The sequence below is a fragment of the Neolamprologus multifasciatus genome, chromosome 12, assembly GCF_963576455.1.
Source record: "Neolamprologus multifasciatus chromosome 12, fNeoMul1.2, whole genome shotgun sequence".
Lineage (NCBI taxonomy): Eukaryota > Metazoa > Chordata > Actinopteri > Cichliformes > Cichlidae > Neolamprologus > Neolamprologus multifasciatus.
The window spans coordinates 21,119,555-21,138,918 of record NC_140450.1 but is presented as its reverse complement, the minus strand read 5'-3'; the positions used below and the strand labels follow the sequence as shown (position 1 = coordinate 21,138,918).

Sequence of the window (19,364 nt, the reverse complement as noted above, 5' to 3'; positions counted from 1 at the left end):
AAAAATAATCAAAATCCTTGATTTTAACTAACATATAGTCACAAACCAGCTTTAGCAGTGTGAACTTTATGTTGTCCTGGCTCATTTAAAGAAGAAGGGGGAGGGAGCTGCTGTTAATGCGGGCCTTTATTCAAGGTTTACATGCTTATTTATTCTGGGTTATTTAGCGTGTGCTAACCCGAGTGTAGAGGACACATAAGGTCAGACACCTCTTTCAATGCTGCAGACTGTCAAAAGTGGCAGCTATTTCTAACCGGCCTATCACACGTGACCCTGCAAAGGTGGGATATCATCTGCAGAAGTCTCTTGAGTGAGAGGTGAAACGTCTTCATGGCGCTTCATTTTCTTTCCAACCTCTTGTTTTTGTTTTTTTTGTTTGTTTTATTTTTTTTTTTTTTTTTGGGGGGGGGGGGGGGGGGGCTTTTCAATGTTTGCTTGTGTGTGTGAGTGCGTGTGTGTGTTTACTTCTGTCAAAATTGGGGACTTATTTCAGCTGACACACCCGTTCATTGGGGACGCTGTTGTCTCTGGGGACCGAAACTACCCCAATTAGACATAAATTGAAGCCATTCAGCGCGTTTCAAGTGGCATTCCCGTCTAAAACTACCAAAAGCGTCCCTAAATATGACTTAGATTGTGTGCGTATATGTGTATGTGTGTTTGCGTGCGTCATCAATAACCGACGAGGTCGACGTAATCCAATGGCGACGCGCGTGGGATTTGTTATTGACGGAGTCCGCTTGTTAAGACGTTAGTTTTGAACTGTCTTGAGGCATTAAACGCGCTCATTTGTAGAAAATTATTTTCGCACAGCATCGGTGTCGCGGATGGACTGAACTTTAATTACGCTCAACAACTGTAAGTTATTTTATTTCAGATTTATCAAAGTTTGGACGGCAGGCTAACGTTGACTCTCTTTTTATCAGGCAGTTTTGTTGCGGTGTTCTCCACAGCAGGCGACATGTTTCACAACAGCTCCCAGAAGAAATACTGGATTTTTAAAAGCGAAGATGAAATCGAGCATATGAGGAACAAGGCTAATCAGAAATTCCGCAACAAGGCCCTAGAAAGTGGGAAGGTAAGCTGCGATTAAAAATGTCATTAGGCATATTTGAACCAAAGATGTAGTCCACGAACGTCTGTTTGACAGTTACCTTCACTCCCTCCTCTTTGAACAAGCCCGGGGTGAGTGAGTCCATGTTCTTGCAGCGTCATGAGGAAGACGTCCTATTTCGGCACTATGAGAGGAGGCTGCTGGAATTCTGCAATGCTTTTAAGCCCACAATGCCAAAGTCTGTGGTGGTATGTATGTGGTTTCTTTGAACAGAGCCATGTGACCTCGAGGACATCTGTGAACCACGTGCCTTTCTCTCGTTTTGCAGGGTACAGCCCTCATGTACTTCAGGAGATTCTACCTGAGCAACTCCGTCATGGAGTACCACCCCAGGATTATCATGTAAGTACTGCTGGTCGGTGAAAGGAAAACGAACAGCATTGAGGTGACACATTAAAGGAAGTGTCTGTTGAGGAAAGTTTCTGATAGGTTTGGCAGTTTCCCTCTAAGAATTTGTTGACATATGTGAGTCCTTATATTGACTTTAATAAATTCAAACACAGAGGTGAAAAAAGTAGTCGACAGTAGTAAAAAAGACTCGACGGTGCTGAGCAGGCCAATTACAAAAGTTGCATGCTGACTCAATACGATGCGTAGCTTTGCAGAGAGGTTATGTTGTAGGGTTTCAGAGGGGTTTGTGGCTACGAGGTGACATCCTTATAGTGTAGATTGTACACAGAAGCATACATCTCTTAGTGTGTTTTAGAAATGCACAGTTTGTCAAACTTTGAACTGTTTTATTAAAACGATCAAAGCGATGCGACGGTTGTAGTGTAACTCAGTTTGGTGGTCTCTTATCGTGAATTAACGTGACGTCAGGTGTGTTGAAAGCCTCAATTCAAGAGTCAAAGTTGATCTTCAGTAGAGAGAGATGATGTGGGCAGATGTCAGGATGAGAACCGCGTAAGAGTATGTGGCAGCAAAGCATCTCAGGTGTTTTGTAATCTGTGCTCAGTGTTAACAGGGGTGACCCATGTGATCGTCACCCACAGTCACATTATCAAGTTGTCTAGACTAATTGCAGACAGATTCTCTAAACACACGGTTTCTTTTTCTTTGACATCATAATTTTACCTGACCTCATAATAAATCGTTTTTATTTTTCTTCGATCTTAACCAAAGTTGTTCTCAGTGATCTCCTACTTCCTGCTATGACACTTTCCTCCTAACGGAAATGTTTCCTTCCAAGATAAAAGTGCAGCATCCATAGGGCATAGGGAGAGGGTCACTGAATGATTTGCTGTGTATAAAAATGATTTATTTAACTAACACTTAAACCACTTAACCTTCATGTTGTGTTGAATAATGAGTTAATTATAGAATGTTTTTTTCAGCCTTGTTCTAAGCATCCTGTTACTTGTTTTAGGCTGACGTGTACATACCTGGCCTGCAAAGTAGATGAATTCAATGTGTCCTGCACCCAGTTTGTGGGCAATCTTGTACAGGAGACCCCAGCAGGACAAGAAAGGATTCTGGAGCAGATCCTGGAGTATGAGCTACTGCTAATCCAGCAGCTCAACTTTCATTTGGTGGTCCACAACCCCTACAGACCCATGGAAGGTCTGCTCATCGACCTCAAGGTGGGTGTGCTCCTATGACTGCTTCACACTATAAACACGAAGACGGAAACTACTACTGCCCTAATCTCGCTTACTTAAGTTTTCATTTGAACTTGTCGCTTCTTCCAGACCCGGTACCCTACACTGGAAAGCCCAGAGTCACTGAGGAAGACTGCTGATGACTTTCTGACACAGGCAGCTATGACAGATGCAGGACTACTTTTTTCTCCCTCCCAGATCGCTCTGACAGCTATTCTGAACAGCGCCTCGAGAGCCGGTCTTAACATGGAGAGGTAGTACACAAAGTTCTTAAATCAATAACCAGGTGACAGTGGTCAGTTTGAATTTCAAACACGGATTTGAAATATTATGTCTGTTAAGTATGAATCGAATCTTCCTCGTGATTTAAAAAAAAAAGGGAAAAAAGAAAAAAAATTTAATGTTAGATAATGTTTAGAATTTAAGATTTCATCATAAAGTCCAGAGTGATTACTGGCTGGCTTAGTTAATTTCTATGTACAGCAAATACATTACAAAAGCAAAATTTGAATCAGGAACAAAAAAAAACTTAAAAAAATGTAATTTCTCTGAAGAAGTTTGTCTCTCTGTATGTTAATCAAGACCGATCCCTTCTATGTATTATTTCTCATGCCCAGTTACCTGACCCAGTGCTTAGGACTGAAAGAGGAGAAGGAGACGCTCTCAAAGATGTACGACTCCATGAGACGTGAGTAAACTGCACCTTCAGGTTGACACCACAAGATGGTGATATTGAGCTGTTTTAGCTTCTCCAGAGGCTTTTTCTTGAGGTTCTCTCCAATTGACTGCAAGATACAGAAACTATTATGCTGATTTGCACAAGTAAAGGAAGAACTGAATAAATTTTAAATGCCAATCCAACTCATGTGCCTTAGAGCTACAAAACAGGGCATTGGCCTTGGCAAAGAATGCACTTTCAAACTTGCTGCTTTCTGTTTTTTCAGGAATGAAAACCCTCCTGAAGAAATATGAGCCTCCTAAACTAGAGGAGGTGAATATTTCCAAACAGAGGCTGGAGAGGATTCATGCCGAATTTGCCAGTTCAAGCAAGTAAGGAGACGACATTAACTCCCTTGGTTGTTTTTTTGTTTTTGTTTTGTGATACTTTCCAACAGTTAAACATTGTGATATTAAAATCAGAATATATAAAGCTGATAAGTGTGTACCTATGTATGTAGAAAGAAAAATAACACCTTTACTGTCATGTAGTACTCTGGCACACACAAACAAGCGACTAAGTCCAGGTATATATTGTTTTATTTTAGCCAGGTTGTCGTATCTAAGATGCAAAAGGTTCAAGGTTCAGTAATCAGGTAGAAAAATAAAAAGGATTACACATCATTATCATCAACTGTATGAAATACAGAAAGTACAACAGCACGCCACATTTCTGCCTACATCATCTATACCATGTAGCACAGCTGATATTGGTATAGCTGATGAGGAGTTTTGTTTGTTTTTCTGGGCGATGTTAGGAGACATTGTGTCACTCATCTGTCGCCAGATGTCTGCTAACACTCGGTGAGGTCCGTGGTATCTTAAGTGCAACTACAGTAAACTGTGGTAAACTTTTGCGCTATGACAGGCACAGATTCAGACTTTTGCAGCTGCTCGAATCACGACGAGGCACACGGGGTCAACCGTTATGACGTTGAAGTTGGTAAATCTGTGCGTGGCATGACTTCTCCGGGTGGATCTATGTACTGAAACGCCACCTGTTGGTGGAGGGAAAGCGCGAGAGAGAGACAGCAACGCGTGAAAGTTTTTTTTTTTTTTGTGTGTGTGTTTTTTTTATTTTATTTATTTTTTTAACGTCCAAAAAGGCATAAAGGGGAGTTCCGGTGAAAGTCGTTAGAGCAGCATATATGTAGGCCCACACACAATAACGGGATCCGTCAGGATTACACATGCACAGGATGGGTTACAGGTATCTCCTACAAACTCCTATGACTACCTTTCAGCTGTAATCGTACACAAACACAGTTCCTCTATACAAGCCTAAGTATATAACATCAATAAACAAAGCAGCATATTTAAAAAACAGCCAAAAAAAAAAAGAAGTAACAAGCGACTCCCGTTGCTGCGTCGAAGTTCACACACAGACTGGAAGTCGTCAATGGTTTAAAGGAAGAGCTTATCGTAAAAATCAGGCGACGTGGGTGAGAGGACAGTGAGTAGAAAGGGCGTTAAGGCTCGTGTTGTCTTGGCAAGAGGTGCTATGTTTGAATTCCCTGATGATGGCAGAAAAAAAAAAAAAAACGCTACTTCAATGCTTTGGATTTCCTTTCTCCTGTGTCATCACGAGACAGAAGTTGGCCCATCAGGTAGCCTCCCTACCAAACCCCCTATTTGTCTGGTTCTATGTCAGTTACCAACTGTAACTGCTCAGGTTTTTTTTATTTTTTTTTATTTTTGAGGGAGTGGTAGGAATAGCAAGGATTTTTTTAAAAAAAAAAGTCTGCAGTAAAGTCTCTCAGATCTTCACAGAAATCTTTTCGAGGCTTTTTGCCCATCTTTAAACACGGCGTCATCGTTTGAAGCATTTCGAGAAGGGCTTTGGAAGGACAGCATTCAGAAGTTTCCCATGGAGAACAGCCGTATTGCATTTATACCGCCAGGAATCTAGGCCACATGCTTGGAAAGTACAAACTCGCTCCAGTCTTCGGTTCTACACCTCACGGGATGAGGCCTCGCTTTGGCTGGCTGTGCGGCCCGACCGCCACACTTTTGATTCTCAGGTGAAAAATCGTATGAAAACTCACATTACCTGGATGGCAGCAGCGAGTGACATGATGGTGCACTCTGTCCTGTAAGATAAAGCGAACACGTTTGTGAAAGGGACTTTGTTTGCTGTGCATCAAAATGTTCCAGACAGATGGCCTCGGCAGTCGTGTGCAGCTTGCAAACATGGCGTGAAGAGAGTCTAAATGAAGTCATAGAAACTAAAATAATGAAGAGAAACACAAAATGCAACTAAGAGTGATTATGGAGGGGCACTACACACTAGAGGTCTCGCATTACTGAAATGAGCCGACGACAGAGTTGACAAGTTACAGTTAACAGCAAAGATGTGGGACGGTTATTTCTCGCAAAACAACACTTGCGATTTGCAGAAGTGTTTGCAACACTAGTTTTACACCTACATGCTAAATTTTTATTTTTTTTCCCCATCGCAGCAAACGAAAGAGAGGATATGAAGAAGATGGCCATGTAGCAAAAGAACCACGGTTGGTAGAAGAGGTGAGGCAGGCCAACATTATTCTCAGTTTAACGTTTTTGCTTTTTTTAAACAATTCTTTCTAAATCTAGACTTTTGTTTTATTTCAGGAATGGACTGATGAAGACCTCATCTAGACTTGTGCAACTGAGCAGAGTTTAAAGTTATTATATATACACATTAATTCCAGTGTTTTACTGTAAAGGGATGTGACATAAATTCAGGTGTTCGTGTCATAATTGCAGTCAGCTGTTTGTTTGCTCTCTCTTCTGATTTTTTAATAAAGAGTTTTCTACATATTTCTATGTCACATGACACCATGTGCACACATTTCTCCTCCTTCAAATTAGGAGACCAAAAGAAAAACCCACTCCGTAATCTACTTTACAAAAACAGTTTAATGAGTGCATGCATGTCTGATACAGTCTGTACTATCCCAATTTTTTTTTCTTTTTACTGCTGTAAACACTTTTGTTTTACTTGGTTTCTCTGATTATGTGTCTTGAAGTTTCAAAAAAAAAAAAAAAAAAAAAGCCTCAACCAGATAATCAAAAAATAGCTGATACAATTATTGGGAAAAATGCAGCTCTTCTCATGTATATACTCATGATTCCAGCAAGAGAATTTATTAATATAAAATAACCATACTTTTCTTTTTTTGAAAGACTTTGTTCCAATCTAGAAAAGAAAAACAAAAACAAACCACAGACATACAGAGATGCTTGTTTCAGTACTTTGCAGATATTGTCACCACCTTCAAATAAGTCACTAATTACAAAAAAGCATCATCTCTTGTAATCCAGTTTCCAGTAAAGGGGTCTGAGGAAAACTAGCATCTCCTTGTCAGTTTCCTCATATTGAGTAGGAGGGGAGGGGTGGGGGGCACTTTGGCAACCTGTGCTATTGAAAACATACTGGGTACAAAAAGCCCCTCTCAGCATTTGGCCTCAGTGATGAAAGGAATAAATGTACCCAAATCACAGTTAATGGAGGAGGGGAACAAATATTTGCATTGTGCATACAGCTGTCAGTTACTGGTGCAAGTTCTTTGTTTGTTTTTTATTTATTTTTTAAAGTACGCCGTCGCCTGTTGTACTCAGCTGCTGTTGTTGCATAGCTCTCTTGTGGTGAACGAGACAAGATGGCAGGTGGGTGGGATGGGCGGGACTATCAGAGGAAGATATGATGGAGAATGGTGGATGGGTTGCCATGGTGATGAGGGTAGAGCATGCCATGTCTCCACCGGGCTGCACTCGGAGACTTGACGCAAGGATGGGGAGGATGGGAGGAGAGGAAGAGTGCAGTACTACCTGTTGCTGTTGGACATGGCATACTGAGCCTGCTTCTGCTGGAGGAGCTCTGTGATGGCCAGCATCTTTTTCAATACATGCTGCGGAGATCAAACGGGGAGATAAATGAGCCTCGTGAAACGGGACGGCATTAATCGATGTCTGTGTGTGAGAATGTGGCAGCGGTCTCTAACCTGTCCTGAGCCCCTCTCGTTGCTCAGCGTCCGGAGCTCGTCTGAGTGTGTGGCACAGATCTCGTGCAGCGCGGCCAGGTCCCGGGACAGGTCCGTCCTAAAGTGCTCCGTGGCTTCAGGGAGGTCAGGCACATTCTAGAAACACAGTTAAGAGTTTCTTAAAGTTTTTCAAAGCTTATGAAAAGGTTATTGGCTCTACAAAATGTAAGAAAACATTAAAAGGTATGCTTTTATAATTTCCCTAAGGCCAATGTAGTATTTAAGCTACTTTCTTAATTTGACCAATAGTCAAAAAGCAGCGATGACATACCGCCCACTCAATTTAGAGCTTTTGTCAATGTAAAGAGATGTAACTACACACTGAATTGCTAAGATATCTTAATAGTACTTTACTTTTACTTTATAAAACTAAAAAGCATTTAAGTGCACTAATCTTTTGAACTTTCGGCAACAAATGTGACTCACCCCCAACTCGTCCAGAAACATGATCATCCTGTGTTTGTTGTTTTTGATGAAAGGGTTTACACCCTCCATGTAGGGTTCCTGTTCGTGAGCAGAGACAACCGTCAAATCCAGACAAATCTCGACACGTACCTTCCTATAAAAGCTGAATGAAAGAATTCATACCTTAGCACCAAATTCAACCAGGTTAGCCAGATTCTGGACAGACTTCGCCACCAGTGTGAGGGTCCTGCCTGCTGTTGAAGATGGAGGATCTGCAAAAGGGAACAGTAGTGTCAAATGCACAGTGGCGAGTCACAGAGTGAGCAAAGATGATATGGTGTGTGCGCTTTTCAGCAGATGCTCACCAGAAATGATGTTGAACATTCTGGGATTGAGGATGGCGGGGCAGATCAGTCTTAGAAAGACAAAGCCACTAGAAAAGGAATCGATAAGCATAATAAGATATTGAAACATAATAAACAAACATTTATACTCTCAAAGAAAATCAGTGTTTTTTGGCAGTTTGTCTACCTTACAACTCTCGTTCGCATGGTGGTGTTGGTGGGCCACTTCTGTTGCACAGACTTCTGCAGACAGCCGTAGATGTACCTCAAAGTACTGAAAAAGTAATTATAGAGACACCCGAATTGTTTTTTTTGGGTTTCTTGGACTTGTGGTTTGAGATTCTGCTGTGTGAGGGTAAATGAGCTTACGGTGGAAGGATCTCAGCAGCCATGAAGATCTTCTCCACCAGCTCAGACAGTATGTTGAGGAGATGCCCCAGATTCATATTCACATCTTCATTCTTTTCCAGTTTTGAAGGGTTCAACTTAAAAACAATTTTTAAAAAAGGTAGATTTAGGCCGAGATTTGGAGGGGAAATAGACAAATAAATTCAACAAGATAAATATTTCACCTTATTGTACAGTATCAACACTTAATGTAACATTTTTAGCAGACGTTTACCTCGCAGGACTGTTTGCTCTCCATGATTTTGAGGATGGTGTCTTTGAGCGCGTGGTGGACGAAGGGTGTTGCTGTGGCCTTCATGTACTGCTCCATCAGTGTGCTGGCCAGTGTAGTCGCTCTGAACAATGTTGTGGCCTCATCTGGTAGCAATGCATAAGCAGAGAAGGGTTTTTAAAATGCGTGGACACAACAACTTCCCGGTTACTAAGCAACATGATTGTCACTTATAGCTTTCAATGAAATGATTCTTTCATAATTCTTGAAGTCCAATTTATTTAGATGCCTAAGCCTTCCTATCTTTGGATCACAATAGCTGTGACTCCTACCCTCCATGCTAATCTCTCTGTCATTGAGTGTCCTGAGTAGTGGGGCTTCAGTCTTCTCGTGCCTGAAGATCCGCAGGAGGAGACTTGCCAGTAAGGAGCGGTCCTGACCGCACACATGTGCCAAAGCATAAACGACATAAAACTCCTTCTGCAAGATTATCTGCAAAGGATGCACAACAAGGACATAATATGAAGTCAACAACCGAGTAGACAGTTAATAGACGTTGCAATCAAAGCCACTTTTCAGTGGTTCAGACCTCCTTGAATTCGTTGTACTCCTCTTCGGGCATGATCTTCTCCACGGAGTAGCGGGCACGTACGCGTAAGGAGCCCGGCTCAATGCCCTTCAGAGGAACGTAGGAGCTGAGAGGGAACCACTCGTCAATCATCTGGCCTTTTTGCAGCCGGTTTAGCTGGCAGCGCATGAACACTGAGAAGGGAAGAGACATTGAGGCATCGATGAACACGGAGAGAAAAGGGTAGATAACGTAAATAAAGTAAATGCAGATTTGAATCTGTTTTAAAACTTGAAGCTGTTACTTACAGATGTCATTTTCTTTACTCTTTTTCGTTTTGTTGCTCAAGCTGATTTCAAATCTGTTAATTTCACTGGACAAGTCACTGAAACAACAGAGATAAACATATCATTCTCTAAACCAGGAACCACACACACTGCTCATTTCAAATGTACAGTACCGGTATTCAAGTGCATTGTTTTCAAAGTCATCTGTTGACATATGTACATATAAATGTGAATATGCTTTAATCTGTTTGTGTATCTTGTTATGTTGCCACATTAATGTTTTGGATTGCTATGTAGCAAACACTTCAACTTCACTAACATCACATGCACAGCATTTCAGCTCCAATTGTAAAACAATAACCACATTTACATGGAATATAATACTAAAAAAAAATGAGAAAGAAATTGTAGTCTGTGAACAAATCGTTCACTTGGTTTCAGGCTGTGTTCCTCCTTTGCGTGCTCTTGTATTTATATAAATGCCAGGTCATTTACATTACTGCAGACTGAGAGCTCAGAAGAATCAATAAGAAAGAGCAATAATAGCAACTACAGTGCCATACAGATGAGAGATATGTCTTCAAGTATCTATTCAGATAAACATCACAGATGTTAGATGTGTATTTTTTGCATGTTACACTTTTCTAGTTCATTGCATGTGCAGCCAGTGAGAAACAAGAAAAAGCATTTTATTAAAGGGTCCACCAAACATACAACTTAAGGACAAAAGCTGAGTTGTAATTTCAGCTACATTTACATGTCAAATAATTCAAACAAAAAGGTGTGTGTGTTTTCCAGAGTGTAAGGCCTCTGCCTGCATTAACAAACCAGATGAAAAACACTGCATGTATGTACACCGCTGACTCAAGGGTTCAGCTCCTCTCTGCCACTCACTGAACAGAGCAGACACAAAAAGATGTGCATCTTTGGCAGGAGAGCAAGAACCCTGCTCAAACAGCAGCACTGGCCACAGTCCAAGACTCTTTGTCGCTATAGTGACATGAAAAGTTGCTAAATCAGGCTGGAAGATGCTTAAGCAACAATGAGATGAACTGAAGCATGACATGTACTCTGCGAGTGAGAGGGATGTCAGTCGCATGAGCTAATATCCAAATTACAAAAGTGTAAAAACAACAACAACAAAAAAACAATGTTCAATGCCATCGGTGCAGCTTGTTTATTCAGTGACAATGTTAATGTGTACGGCCATAAAGGTATGGGTTTCCTTAGGCAGAATATGTGAATCACCGTACTTTCCTGTTAACTATGCCACTCCTACATGGTTCCTGGGGCAGATTCACTTTGCAGACTTTCAACAACATCAACCTCAGTCTTATCTGTGCTCTCTCAAACAGTGGTAAACATTGGCACTACACTGGCTATATAGCATGATGCTAGCATGCCATGAAGTGATTTTAAGCAATAAAAATAGCTGGAAACATTAGAAGGATAAAACATGAAGGGAGAAACATAACAGCAAAAGCCAAAGGAGAGAAATAAACAAGTACAACAAACTTACTCAAAGATGAATTCCTCAGTGAAGACGGGGTTCTGCCCCTCCCGTGGGTGCGTCTTAGCAACCTGGACACTGTTCAGGTAGATGTTACAGTAGGGGTTGGTGAAATACTTCGCTGGCAACTTGTGCGCCTCCTCCACATACAGCACCAGGCTGCTCACCTGAAAGACAGCAATAAAGATTAAAACATATGCACTGATGGGTTGCAATAATTAGATTTCCTGATATGCCATGACATTTGAGGAGAACCTCGTCAAACTACTGAATTAATCTTTAATCAAAAGATTAGAACAACTGCCTCATCACAGAAGAATTAATATACAAGCCATTTTAATAATCAGTGTTTAATCTTTCACAATATTATTACATTTTGATACATTTTAAACTTTAAAATGTCGATGTCACAATTGCAGCCCTCTCTTGCTCATACACCTAAATGAGAGCTGCCTCTTTATTCACTGGATTTAATCTTCTGCTGTGTTGCTTTGCCATCATGACCACACACTGGATGCTGCTATACAAACCTGTCTAAGCCTCTTGTTGGAGGTGGGCTGAGTGGTTTTCCTTAGGTTATTACAGAAGGTTTGAAGGCATTTCATCCAATCCTGCAGAAAAAAGGAAAGAAGAAAATGGCCAAAACATTAAAAAAATTACTGTATTTACACTGTGTGTACTCATTTATTCCATGAAAAGGAATAAAATGAAAGTCTCATTGTGAAATTTCTAACTGGTGGCCACTTGCATCTGGAAACTGAAAATGTTTTGTGGCCCCAAACTTATCTAAGACAAAATATACTATAATGAATATATTACAATATAAAACAAGAGAAAACTGCTGTCCTAAAGTAAACCTGTTCCACTGGCGCTACAGTGTAAATGTGTAATCCTACAGTGAAACAACACTGCCACCATCAGGTCAAACTGAAGCTACAGCAATAAGTCTTTCATTTTCGAGCATTTTTATGACATTGCAGAAAGATTTTAAATCAAAGAACTGAGGCGTGATTAAAGTGGTGTTTCACCTCTAATTCAAGGGATACATTTGATAAACGATGCAGTATGTTCGTGAGCTCTTTCCTTCCTTCCTACTTTTCTCTTCCCAGCATTCTAACTTCCACTTTAGACAATGATACATGAAAGATAAAATAAATAATGGAATAAATTTGCACTCATGGACAAATGGAAAGAATACCAGTTGGTTGAGTTCTACGAAAGTAGATAACAATGTTGAAATCCTTTTTCTTTTAGAGAAGCACCCTTCAGCTCTCAGAAAAATAAATGTATTGGTATAAAAATATTTCTAAGAATGTGTATGTGTTTCTGCCTTGTTTGCCCATTTTCTGTGACAGTAAAGTGCTGACTCTCCGTTTACCTGTGCCTGCTCTGTAGCCTCTCCTGCAAAGTAGAATATGTACTGTTCCTCGCTAAAGTGCTGGACAACAATCTGGAAACAGTTTGGCCTGAAAAAGTAAAGCAGAAGACAACATGCTTTAAAGATTAAAAATAATTTCCATCTATACAATGTCTACACAACTGCTATCATTAAGCATTGAGATTTCAAAGTGTAAAAAATGAAACCACTGATTAGATTTCAAAGCCCGACCTGCCAAACAGACTGTCGTGCACGCCGTAGACGGAGCACACGCTTAAGTCGATCAGCCCTTTGGGTTTCGTGGCTCTTTTCTCATTTTCAAAATAGATGAGCTGTGCGTCATTACCCTCCAGGATAAAGTAAAGGTTCTTCCACCGTTTGCCTTTGCCTGTGGGAGAAATCAAAGTTTAGACTCTGAATGAGATAATAGTTACTCACGATATTACAAGATAATAAAAGCCCAGACAAAATGAGCAAACGTTACACAAACCTTTATTGATCAGGAGGTAGCCTTTTTTGACAATGTTTTTGTAAAAAGCATCTTTTGTTTTCCGTCTGATAGTGTTATAAATTTCTCTCCCATCCACTACGTCAGTCAGAACCTGTTCCTGGTGCTACAGTAAATACAAAAACAAACACCGTATAAGGACAGAGGTAAAATGACATCATTCAAACGACCAGCTTACATCGCTTTTCTCTGTCTGTTATGTCTATTGATTAAGAGAAGTGTGGATGATTTTTATTAAAAATTACATTTACTGTTCACTGAGAGTCCAATCATATTAAAATGTAGTACTTTACCATATTTAAGGTTAAGTCCTCCACCTTGCATTCATTTAAGCTCTAAAACTTCACCTCAAATATCAACAAAATGACATCTCAGAAAAAAAATTTGTACACTGCCTTTCCAAGGTGGCACAAATGCTAAGCCCTGATATCTTCAGAGACACACACACACACAAAACACACTGTGGAATGTCATTTTGCTAAGTCAAAAATACAGTGAGGTTCACTATATGACGTTAGTATATAACTGTGCTTACCTGCACTGAAACAGCTTCTTTTAAGTTGTAACCCTCAACAATCTGTTCTTTCTTGTAATGGTCGATGATGTCATCAACACTGCCAGAGAGAAAAGACACTCACCTCCATCAGTAACTACGTCGGCATCCTCAATATGTGCTGATGCTCCATTAAAGAAATGCTACAGTTATACTGCAACTTTCTTTATATAACTGTGTTGCATCGCCACACTGAAGGCAGCTGGACTGGCAGACATACCTGTTATAGTACCTCCCCCCCATCACGTATTGATTGTTAGGTGTGGGGGAGATCTTAAACCTTTGGATGTTTTCATTGGTGCGAAAAAAGAGGGAGTAGTCGCCAGGTGTGTTGTCTGAAGGCCGGACTAGAAAACCGCACACTTGACCAACTATGAAATTAAAAGGAGCAAAAGAAGCAGAGTGAGGGAAAAAGAGACGTTTAGATAATGTTCACAACATATTTGGGACAAAAAGAAACTGTAATGTCTGCAGTGCTGAGTGAAAGTTTACCTGTCATCAGAAGGTTGTAGGCCTCTTGCTTGGTGATCTTTCCGTGATACCAGCTGTAGGAGAGCAACAGAAGGAAAACAGACTGAATTAACTAAATCAACCGAATGCTCAGTAGTGATCACATGTCTAAAAGACAAAGCAAACTAGGCGTATGGATGCATTTTCTGCAATAATAAAATACAGTAATACAATTATGTGTGATAAATTATTGTAACAGACAGGACAGATTTTATGGAAGAGAACAGATGTCAGACACTAAGTAAGTCAGTTCAGTGCCATGGAGCTTACACTTTTCCCTCATGTGGATCCTCCTCACGGCCCTGAAAATGATCACAAAAGAAATGTCTATAGTTTTTACAATGTCATGCAATTATTTTGTGTATTCATATATCCCATCCCAACTGTGGGTGCTATGCTTTTGCCTACTTTAGTGTCCTATATTGCAGTCACCTCACAGTGCTAGTGCAGTGCTTGTTTTTAATGCACAATACTGTGCAGATGCCACTATTAATTTTTTTTTTTTTTCCCCACCGAATTTACTTTTATTGTTTGATAAAGATCTTTTGAAAAATAAGGTGATATGAGCTTCTCAATGTCGGGCCGTACTTACCACCTCCTCCACCAAATCCTCCACAATGAGTCCCTGCTCCTCTGTGCGAACATTGCTCACCCACATCCAGCCATCTTCCAGTTCATTGTGAACAATAAACATGTCCCCTTTAAGGAAGCTGCAAATAGATCAAGTCAAGTAAGAAAGACTTTATCCAACACTATCTGTATCCCATTGTCGCTCTGTCAGGGAACTATCATCTCAACTGTGATTTAATGTGAAGTTGGGATCAGTAAAGTGAACACATATACAGACAATAATAATTTAGTGTGGAAATAAAGCATTACTAGAATCTGAAGTAGCGCTGTGCCATATCATTTCGTTCATGATAATACCAGCATAATTTTTTTACACAATATAAAAATGTCATATCTCAATATCATTGCTATAGCAACGTCATGTATTCACAGTACACCCAACGAGACAAGTCCGGGCATGTCTGAAGCAAGAGCCTTGTATCAGGCTCCAATGACGATTTAGACTCCACCGAGCATCATCAGACCAAAATACTAAATTTTGCTCTACAAGGGCCTGATATCCACTTATAAGAACACTGCCACTGTTCTATCAAAATTTAAAATAAATGTCCTGTTATGTGGACCTCTTTTTCCTCAGAAACAAAACAAAAAAATTATTTGTTTTTACATTCATCAGGTCCCAGTCAGCCCAAATAGCAAAGAGAAAATAAAAAAAAGCATGCCATGAAAGAGTTCAGGTCTTACCAGGTTAAGGTACTTTAGGTAATGTTAAACTAAAATGTTTAGTAGGCTACTTTTGTGCTTAAATCTGACTTTTGCTGTGTCACTACTGTTAGAGTAGAATGCTGCGGCTGGTGGCGCCTCATGTCACACTTAAAATTAGGAAGTGTGTGATCAGCAACAGCAACTTGTTGCAAAAAAAATGCCCTCCATATACTTACTTTTTAAACTGCTGCCCGCATGCATCAATAACATTTTGTTAACTATTTTATAAATTCGATACTGGAAATATTCTTGAATTGTCATGATAAAATTTTGAACCATGTCGCCTACCCCTAATCTGAAGTAAATGTTGCATGCCTGTGTGCTCAGTTAAGCCTGTGGCTCACTGGCACGCTCAGCGTTGAGGTTGACTTCAGACAGTTGTTTATCAGATTTAGGAAATCGGGAATAGCTGGGATCATCAGTAAGTGTGCCTACTGCAGCTTAATGACAGGGACAAGACCGTTTTTCAGTCACAAGTCAGATAATGTGCTTTCCAGCCTGCTGTGTCATGCCACAAAAATGAAAGGAAGACTAGGCTGTTCTTTGTGCTAAGAATAGGTATTTTTTAGGTCTAGGATGTCACTGTGGCTCGTGTGCAACTAAAAGATTATGGTTCACATTCAAAAAAAATACTTTTAGGAAAGTGATGGTTGGGACACGAGGAATTTACCCTACAAGACAAGAAAAGCAGATTTTGTGCACACATGACACTTACCTGATCTCATCAGTATCTGGCACTTTGGTGTATGGAAGTATGGCCCTGACTCTCCTCCTGTCTTCTACAGGCTGTGGAAACAGGAATAAGAATAAAAGCCTCATCCTTAGCCCTGACCTTTCAGAATTATATTCATGTAAAATCCTCCAATTATTTTTGAAAATCAAGTATTCTACTACAGCTCCCAGGGGTAAATCCCACTACCTTAAAAAGCATAATTAACATTAGCCCAGGCTTTGCCTTAAACAGTTCTGAAATCTGCCAGAAGGCAAAAGAAAAAAAAAAAGGAAAAGGAAGACCGTAAAATACTTCCTCTTGCAATGAACAAGTGGCATTAAAAAAAAAAAGAGAAAAAAAAAAGAAGAAATAATAAAGGAGTGAAGGCTGACTTCGAGTTATCTCAAAAGGTGCACATTTCCACTCATCTTTCAACCCTCACACGTTTTATCAGAACTCTTAAGGGACATTTCAGGAGATTAGGTTTCATTATGCACACTTTACTCTTGTCCCGTTTTGCACACTGTTAAGTATATATAAAAAGGGTCTGAAGTTTTAATAGAGCCCTGGGGAAAGTTCGTTTCTACTTATTTCCAAAACAGCATAGGAGACCGTTAATTCAACAAGCTGCCAGTCACACATTTTATTTGCTACATTAAACACAGCTATCCAACCATCACAATTTCAGTTTTTAAAAGGAAATCATTAATGATATGCCATCTGAAAGTCATAGTTCATTTATATCAGCACAAAAAAAAAAAGCACACGAGAAACTTCTCACGTTATGTTGAGTTTTTTAAAACTGACGAGGAGCTCATTTTTAATATAGCACAACCTTGGCCTACTTTGAGTTGAGAAACATTGGGGACGGTGTGACAAAACAAATCGGGGGTCAAATAAAATTACAGAGGAACACTACAAGACTTTACATTTATCTTAAACGCAGTTTGAATTACACTGTATACCTTCAGCCATGGAGTCACTCACCTCTGGAGGGGCCACTGGTGATAGCAGTTTCTCTCCTTTTAGAAGGCAAGACACATAGCTGTAGTAACCAATCAGGTCTGATAAGGACGAGAACCGCCGCCCACCAATGTAATAGTCCCCACACATGGCGATTATCCTGTTAATAGAAAACATAACAATAAAGAAGGTGCAGCGGTTAGCTTTAAGTACAGGTAAACCCCTGGGCAGTAAAGACAATCAAAAAGAGTTCAACTCTCATTTATTTGACAGTTGAATTATCTGTATCGATTACTTCCATCACTGTTCCTATGATACACCATCCAGCTCTGTGTAAACACAGCTGACGATATAAACTGCTTCATCACATGCATATGTGCAAAGGTAAGCTCATATCGACACAATGAAACATCAGTGCTGACAGTCTGTGCGTTTGAAGGCAATCCATTAAGTCTGTTTCGATAGCAGTGCCAAACCCATTTACTAGATATGAATGGGAAATTGTGACACAGGTTAAAAACCTGAAAATCACTGCAGTGTACGGGTACGATTACTGCTATCTGCTGACATTATTAGCAGGTCAAACTTTTCTTCGGTTCCTGAACTCAAATACTGTGGCATCGCTGAGAGTTAAAAACAGCCCAAATTGTTTCATCTCAATTAAATTGATCTGCGTGGGTGCCCTTCCAGGTGTTACACTAAAGTTTAGCATCCAGGCACCAATGGAAAAAACAAAACAAAACAAGTTAGCGGGAAGTCAACTAGCTTGAAAAAACTAAAATGTGCAGCTCTGCTCTCACTTCAGACATAAATTAAAACAGAAACCAAACAGCGGCAGTGTTTGTAGGATTATTGGAAATTGGTTAACTGGCATATAATGGTGTGCTACTTGATGGCTAGCTACAGATCTATGGTTATGGTAACAATAAACACCCTGATATCAACTTTCCCTTCTAAAAAAGTTCATGTGAGGGTGGAAGACATGACAAATGCAATCAAAAGGCAGGAAACTATGCTGAAAATTGACCAAACAACCAGAGAATACTGAAGATGATCCATTCACAGCTCAAGGTTAGTCACACATATTCTCCTGCATGGTTTGGATTTCTCACCATGAAAAATTCTTGATCCTAAGCTTCATGTCCTTTTGAAATCTTAGTTAGCTTCAGAGAGATTCTTATCTGAAGCATTCAAATATGTGGTGTCTGACAAACCGTAAGTCCATAGGCTGTATGTAAAGTTTTAAAGCTGAGCTTAAAGGCATGATGCACATGATTAGCGCTAATAAAAAGGCAGAGAGGCCTACGATGATCACAGATTATTTTGAGGGGATTGTTTATATCAAATAAAAAATATATAAAGAATTTAGTTAAGATTACAAGTTAAGACAACAGCCTTAATGAACACAGCAGGAGCTTGGACCTGGAAGCAGGGTTGGCCCGTCATCACTTAACAAGCGGATTCTGAACTGCAACCAGTTACGGAACCACAAATCTCTAACAAACACTAACTCACTAAAATAACACGAATAAATCATATACAGAGCAGCTCCTTTCTCCCATCACTGATGACATCATGGCAATACGTCCAAAGGAGATCATGCCGTTTTCACTTAATTAGATGATGTTTGCCCTGAATCTTGGTGAGCTGCAGAGTTAATATTAACATAGCATAACCACTGAAGGAAAGGACAGACTGTAATGTCTTATCTTCTTCTCGTCTTTTTTATTGACTGTAAGGTTGTAAAATGCACCAGGGTACTGTTGTTAAACAAGTGTGGTGTCATTTTTCTTCTGCATCAAGTCCGCCCACACACATTGCATAAAAAAAAAAAAAAACAACATCTTGTCCACCTTACACGCAAACACACACACACAGCGTCATCTGTCGCAGCAGACATTAAGTGTACAAGCTGCCATGACAAAACACTGTTTTTGAACTCTGTATAGTCTTTGAATGTGTGGGACAAAAAGGCTGACCTACCCAAAATCTACTTTCTTAAACCTTAACAGTGTTGAAATAAGGGCTAATCGCTGAACTTGCCCTTCTGTTGTAGTCTCTAGCTTCCTGCCCTTTTGGTTAACAGGTAATAAATAACTTCAGTACTTCAGAGATTTTATCTTACCCAAGGGCGACTTCCTACAACCTGGATCCTGCTTATTGTGAGATGCCATAGAAAAAAAAAATGAAACACTTCATGTTGCACCATGCTACTCTAACT

At 40.1% G+C, this 19,364-nt stretch overlaps 2 protein-coding genes across 5 annotated transcripts in view; one reads left to right on the top strand and one right to left on the bottom strand.

Annotated features, from left to right (window-relative positions):
* The first annotated feature begins 596 nt into the window (after window positions 1-596).
* On the top strand, window positions 597-6,228 carry ccnh (cyclin H). 3 transcript variants are annotated; one of them, XM_085179822.1, is made up of 10 exons: window positions 597-750; window positions 927-1,078; window positions 1,180-1,302; window positions 1,383-1,456; window positions 2,481-2,694; window positions 2,803-2,966; window positions 3,330-3,400; window positions 3,657-3,762; window positions 5,889-5,952; window positions 6,040-6,228. In XM_085179822.1, the coding sequence occupies exons 1-10, from the start codon at window positions 702-704 to the stop codon at window positions 6,064-6,066; spliced, it is 1,044 nt and encodes a 347-aa protein (XP_085035948.1). In that variant the 5' UTR covers window positions 597-701; the 3' UTR covers window positions 6,067-6,228. The 3 variants fall into 3 exon arrangements, with proteins under 3 accessions (XP_085035948.1, XP_085035950.1, XP_085035949.1); XM_085179824.1 differs by having other exon boundaries at window positions 669-858; window positions 931-1,078; XM_085179823.1 differs by having other exon boundaries at window positions 671-858.
* Window positions 3,952-19,364, bottom strand: part of rasa1a (RAS p21 protein activator (GTPase activating protein) 1a) — a 30,438-nt gene continuing 15,025 nt past the window's right edge. For both annotated transcript variants that reach the window (XM_085179819.1, XM_085179820.1), the window contains exons 3-26: window positions 17,168-17,303; window positions 16,184-16,254; window positions 14,726-14,843; window positions 14,404-14,435; window positions 14,116-14,168; window positions 13,844-13,994; window positions 13,606-13,684; window positions 13,053-13,176; window positions 12,794-12,950; window positions 12,563-12,650; window positions 11,715-11,795; window positions 11,194-11,351; window positions 9,696-9,772; window positions 9,409-9,581; window positions 9,152-9,311; window positions 8,823-8,965; window positions 8,570-8,685; window positions 8,388-8,474; window positions 8,222-8,289; window positions 8,040-8,128; window positions 7,878-7,955; window positions 7,413-7,547; window positions 7,240-7,319; window positions 3,952-5,519 (exon numbers count right to left, since the gene is read on the bottom strand). In XM_085179819.1, the coding sequence (XP_085035945.1) occupies window positions 5,471-5,519; window positions 7,240-7,319; window positions 7,413-7,547; window positions 7,878-7,955; window positions 8,040-8,128; window positions 8,222-8,289; window positions 8,388-8,474; window positions 8,570-8,685; window positions 8,823-8,965; window positions 9,152-9,311; window positions 9,409-9,581; window positions 9,696-9,772; window positions 11,194-11,351; window positions 11,715-11,795; window positions 12,563-12,650; window positions 12,794-12,950; window positions 13,053-13,176; window positions 13,606-13,684; window positions 13,844-13,994; window positions 14,116-14,168; window positions 14,404-14,435; window positions 14,726-14,843; window positions 16,184-16,254; window positions 17,168-17,303 (2,503 nt within the window). In that variant the 3' untranslated portion in view covers window positions 3,952-5,470. The remainder of the gene's footprint in view (window positions 5,520-7,239; window positions 7,320-7,412; window positions 7,548-7,877; window positions 7,956-8,039; window positions 8,129-8,221; window positions 8,290-8,387; window positions 8,475-8,569; window positions 8,686-8,822; window positions 8,966-9,151; window positions 9,312-9,408; window positions 9,582-9,695; window positions 9,773-11,193; window positions 11,352-11,714; window positions 11,796-12,562; window positions 12,651-12,793; window positions 12,951-13,052; window positions 13,177-13,605; window positions 13,685-13,843; window positions 13,995-14,115; window positions 14,169-14,403; window positions 14,436-14,725; window positions 14,844-16,183; window positions 16,255-17,167; window positions 17,304-19,364) is intronic.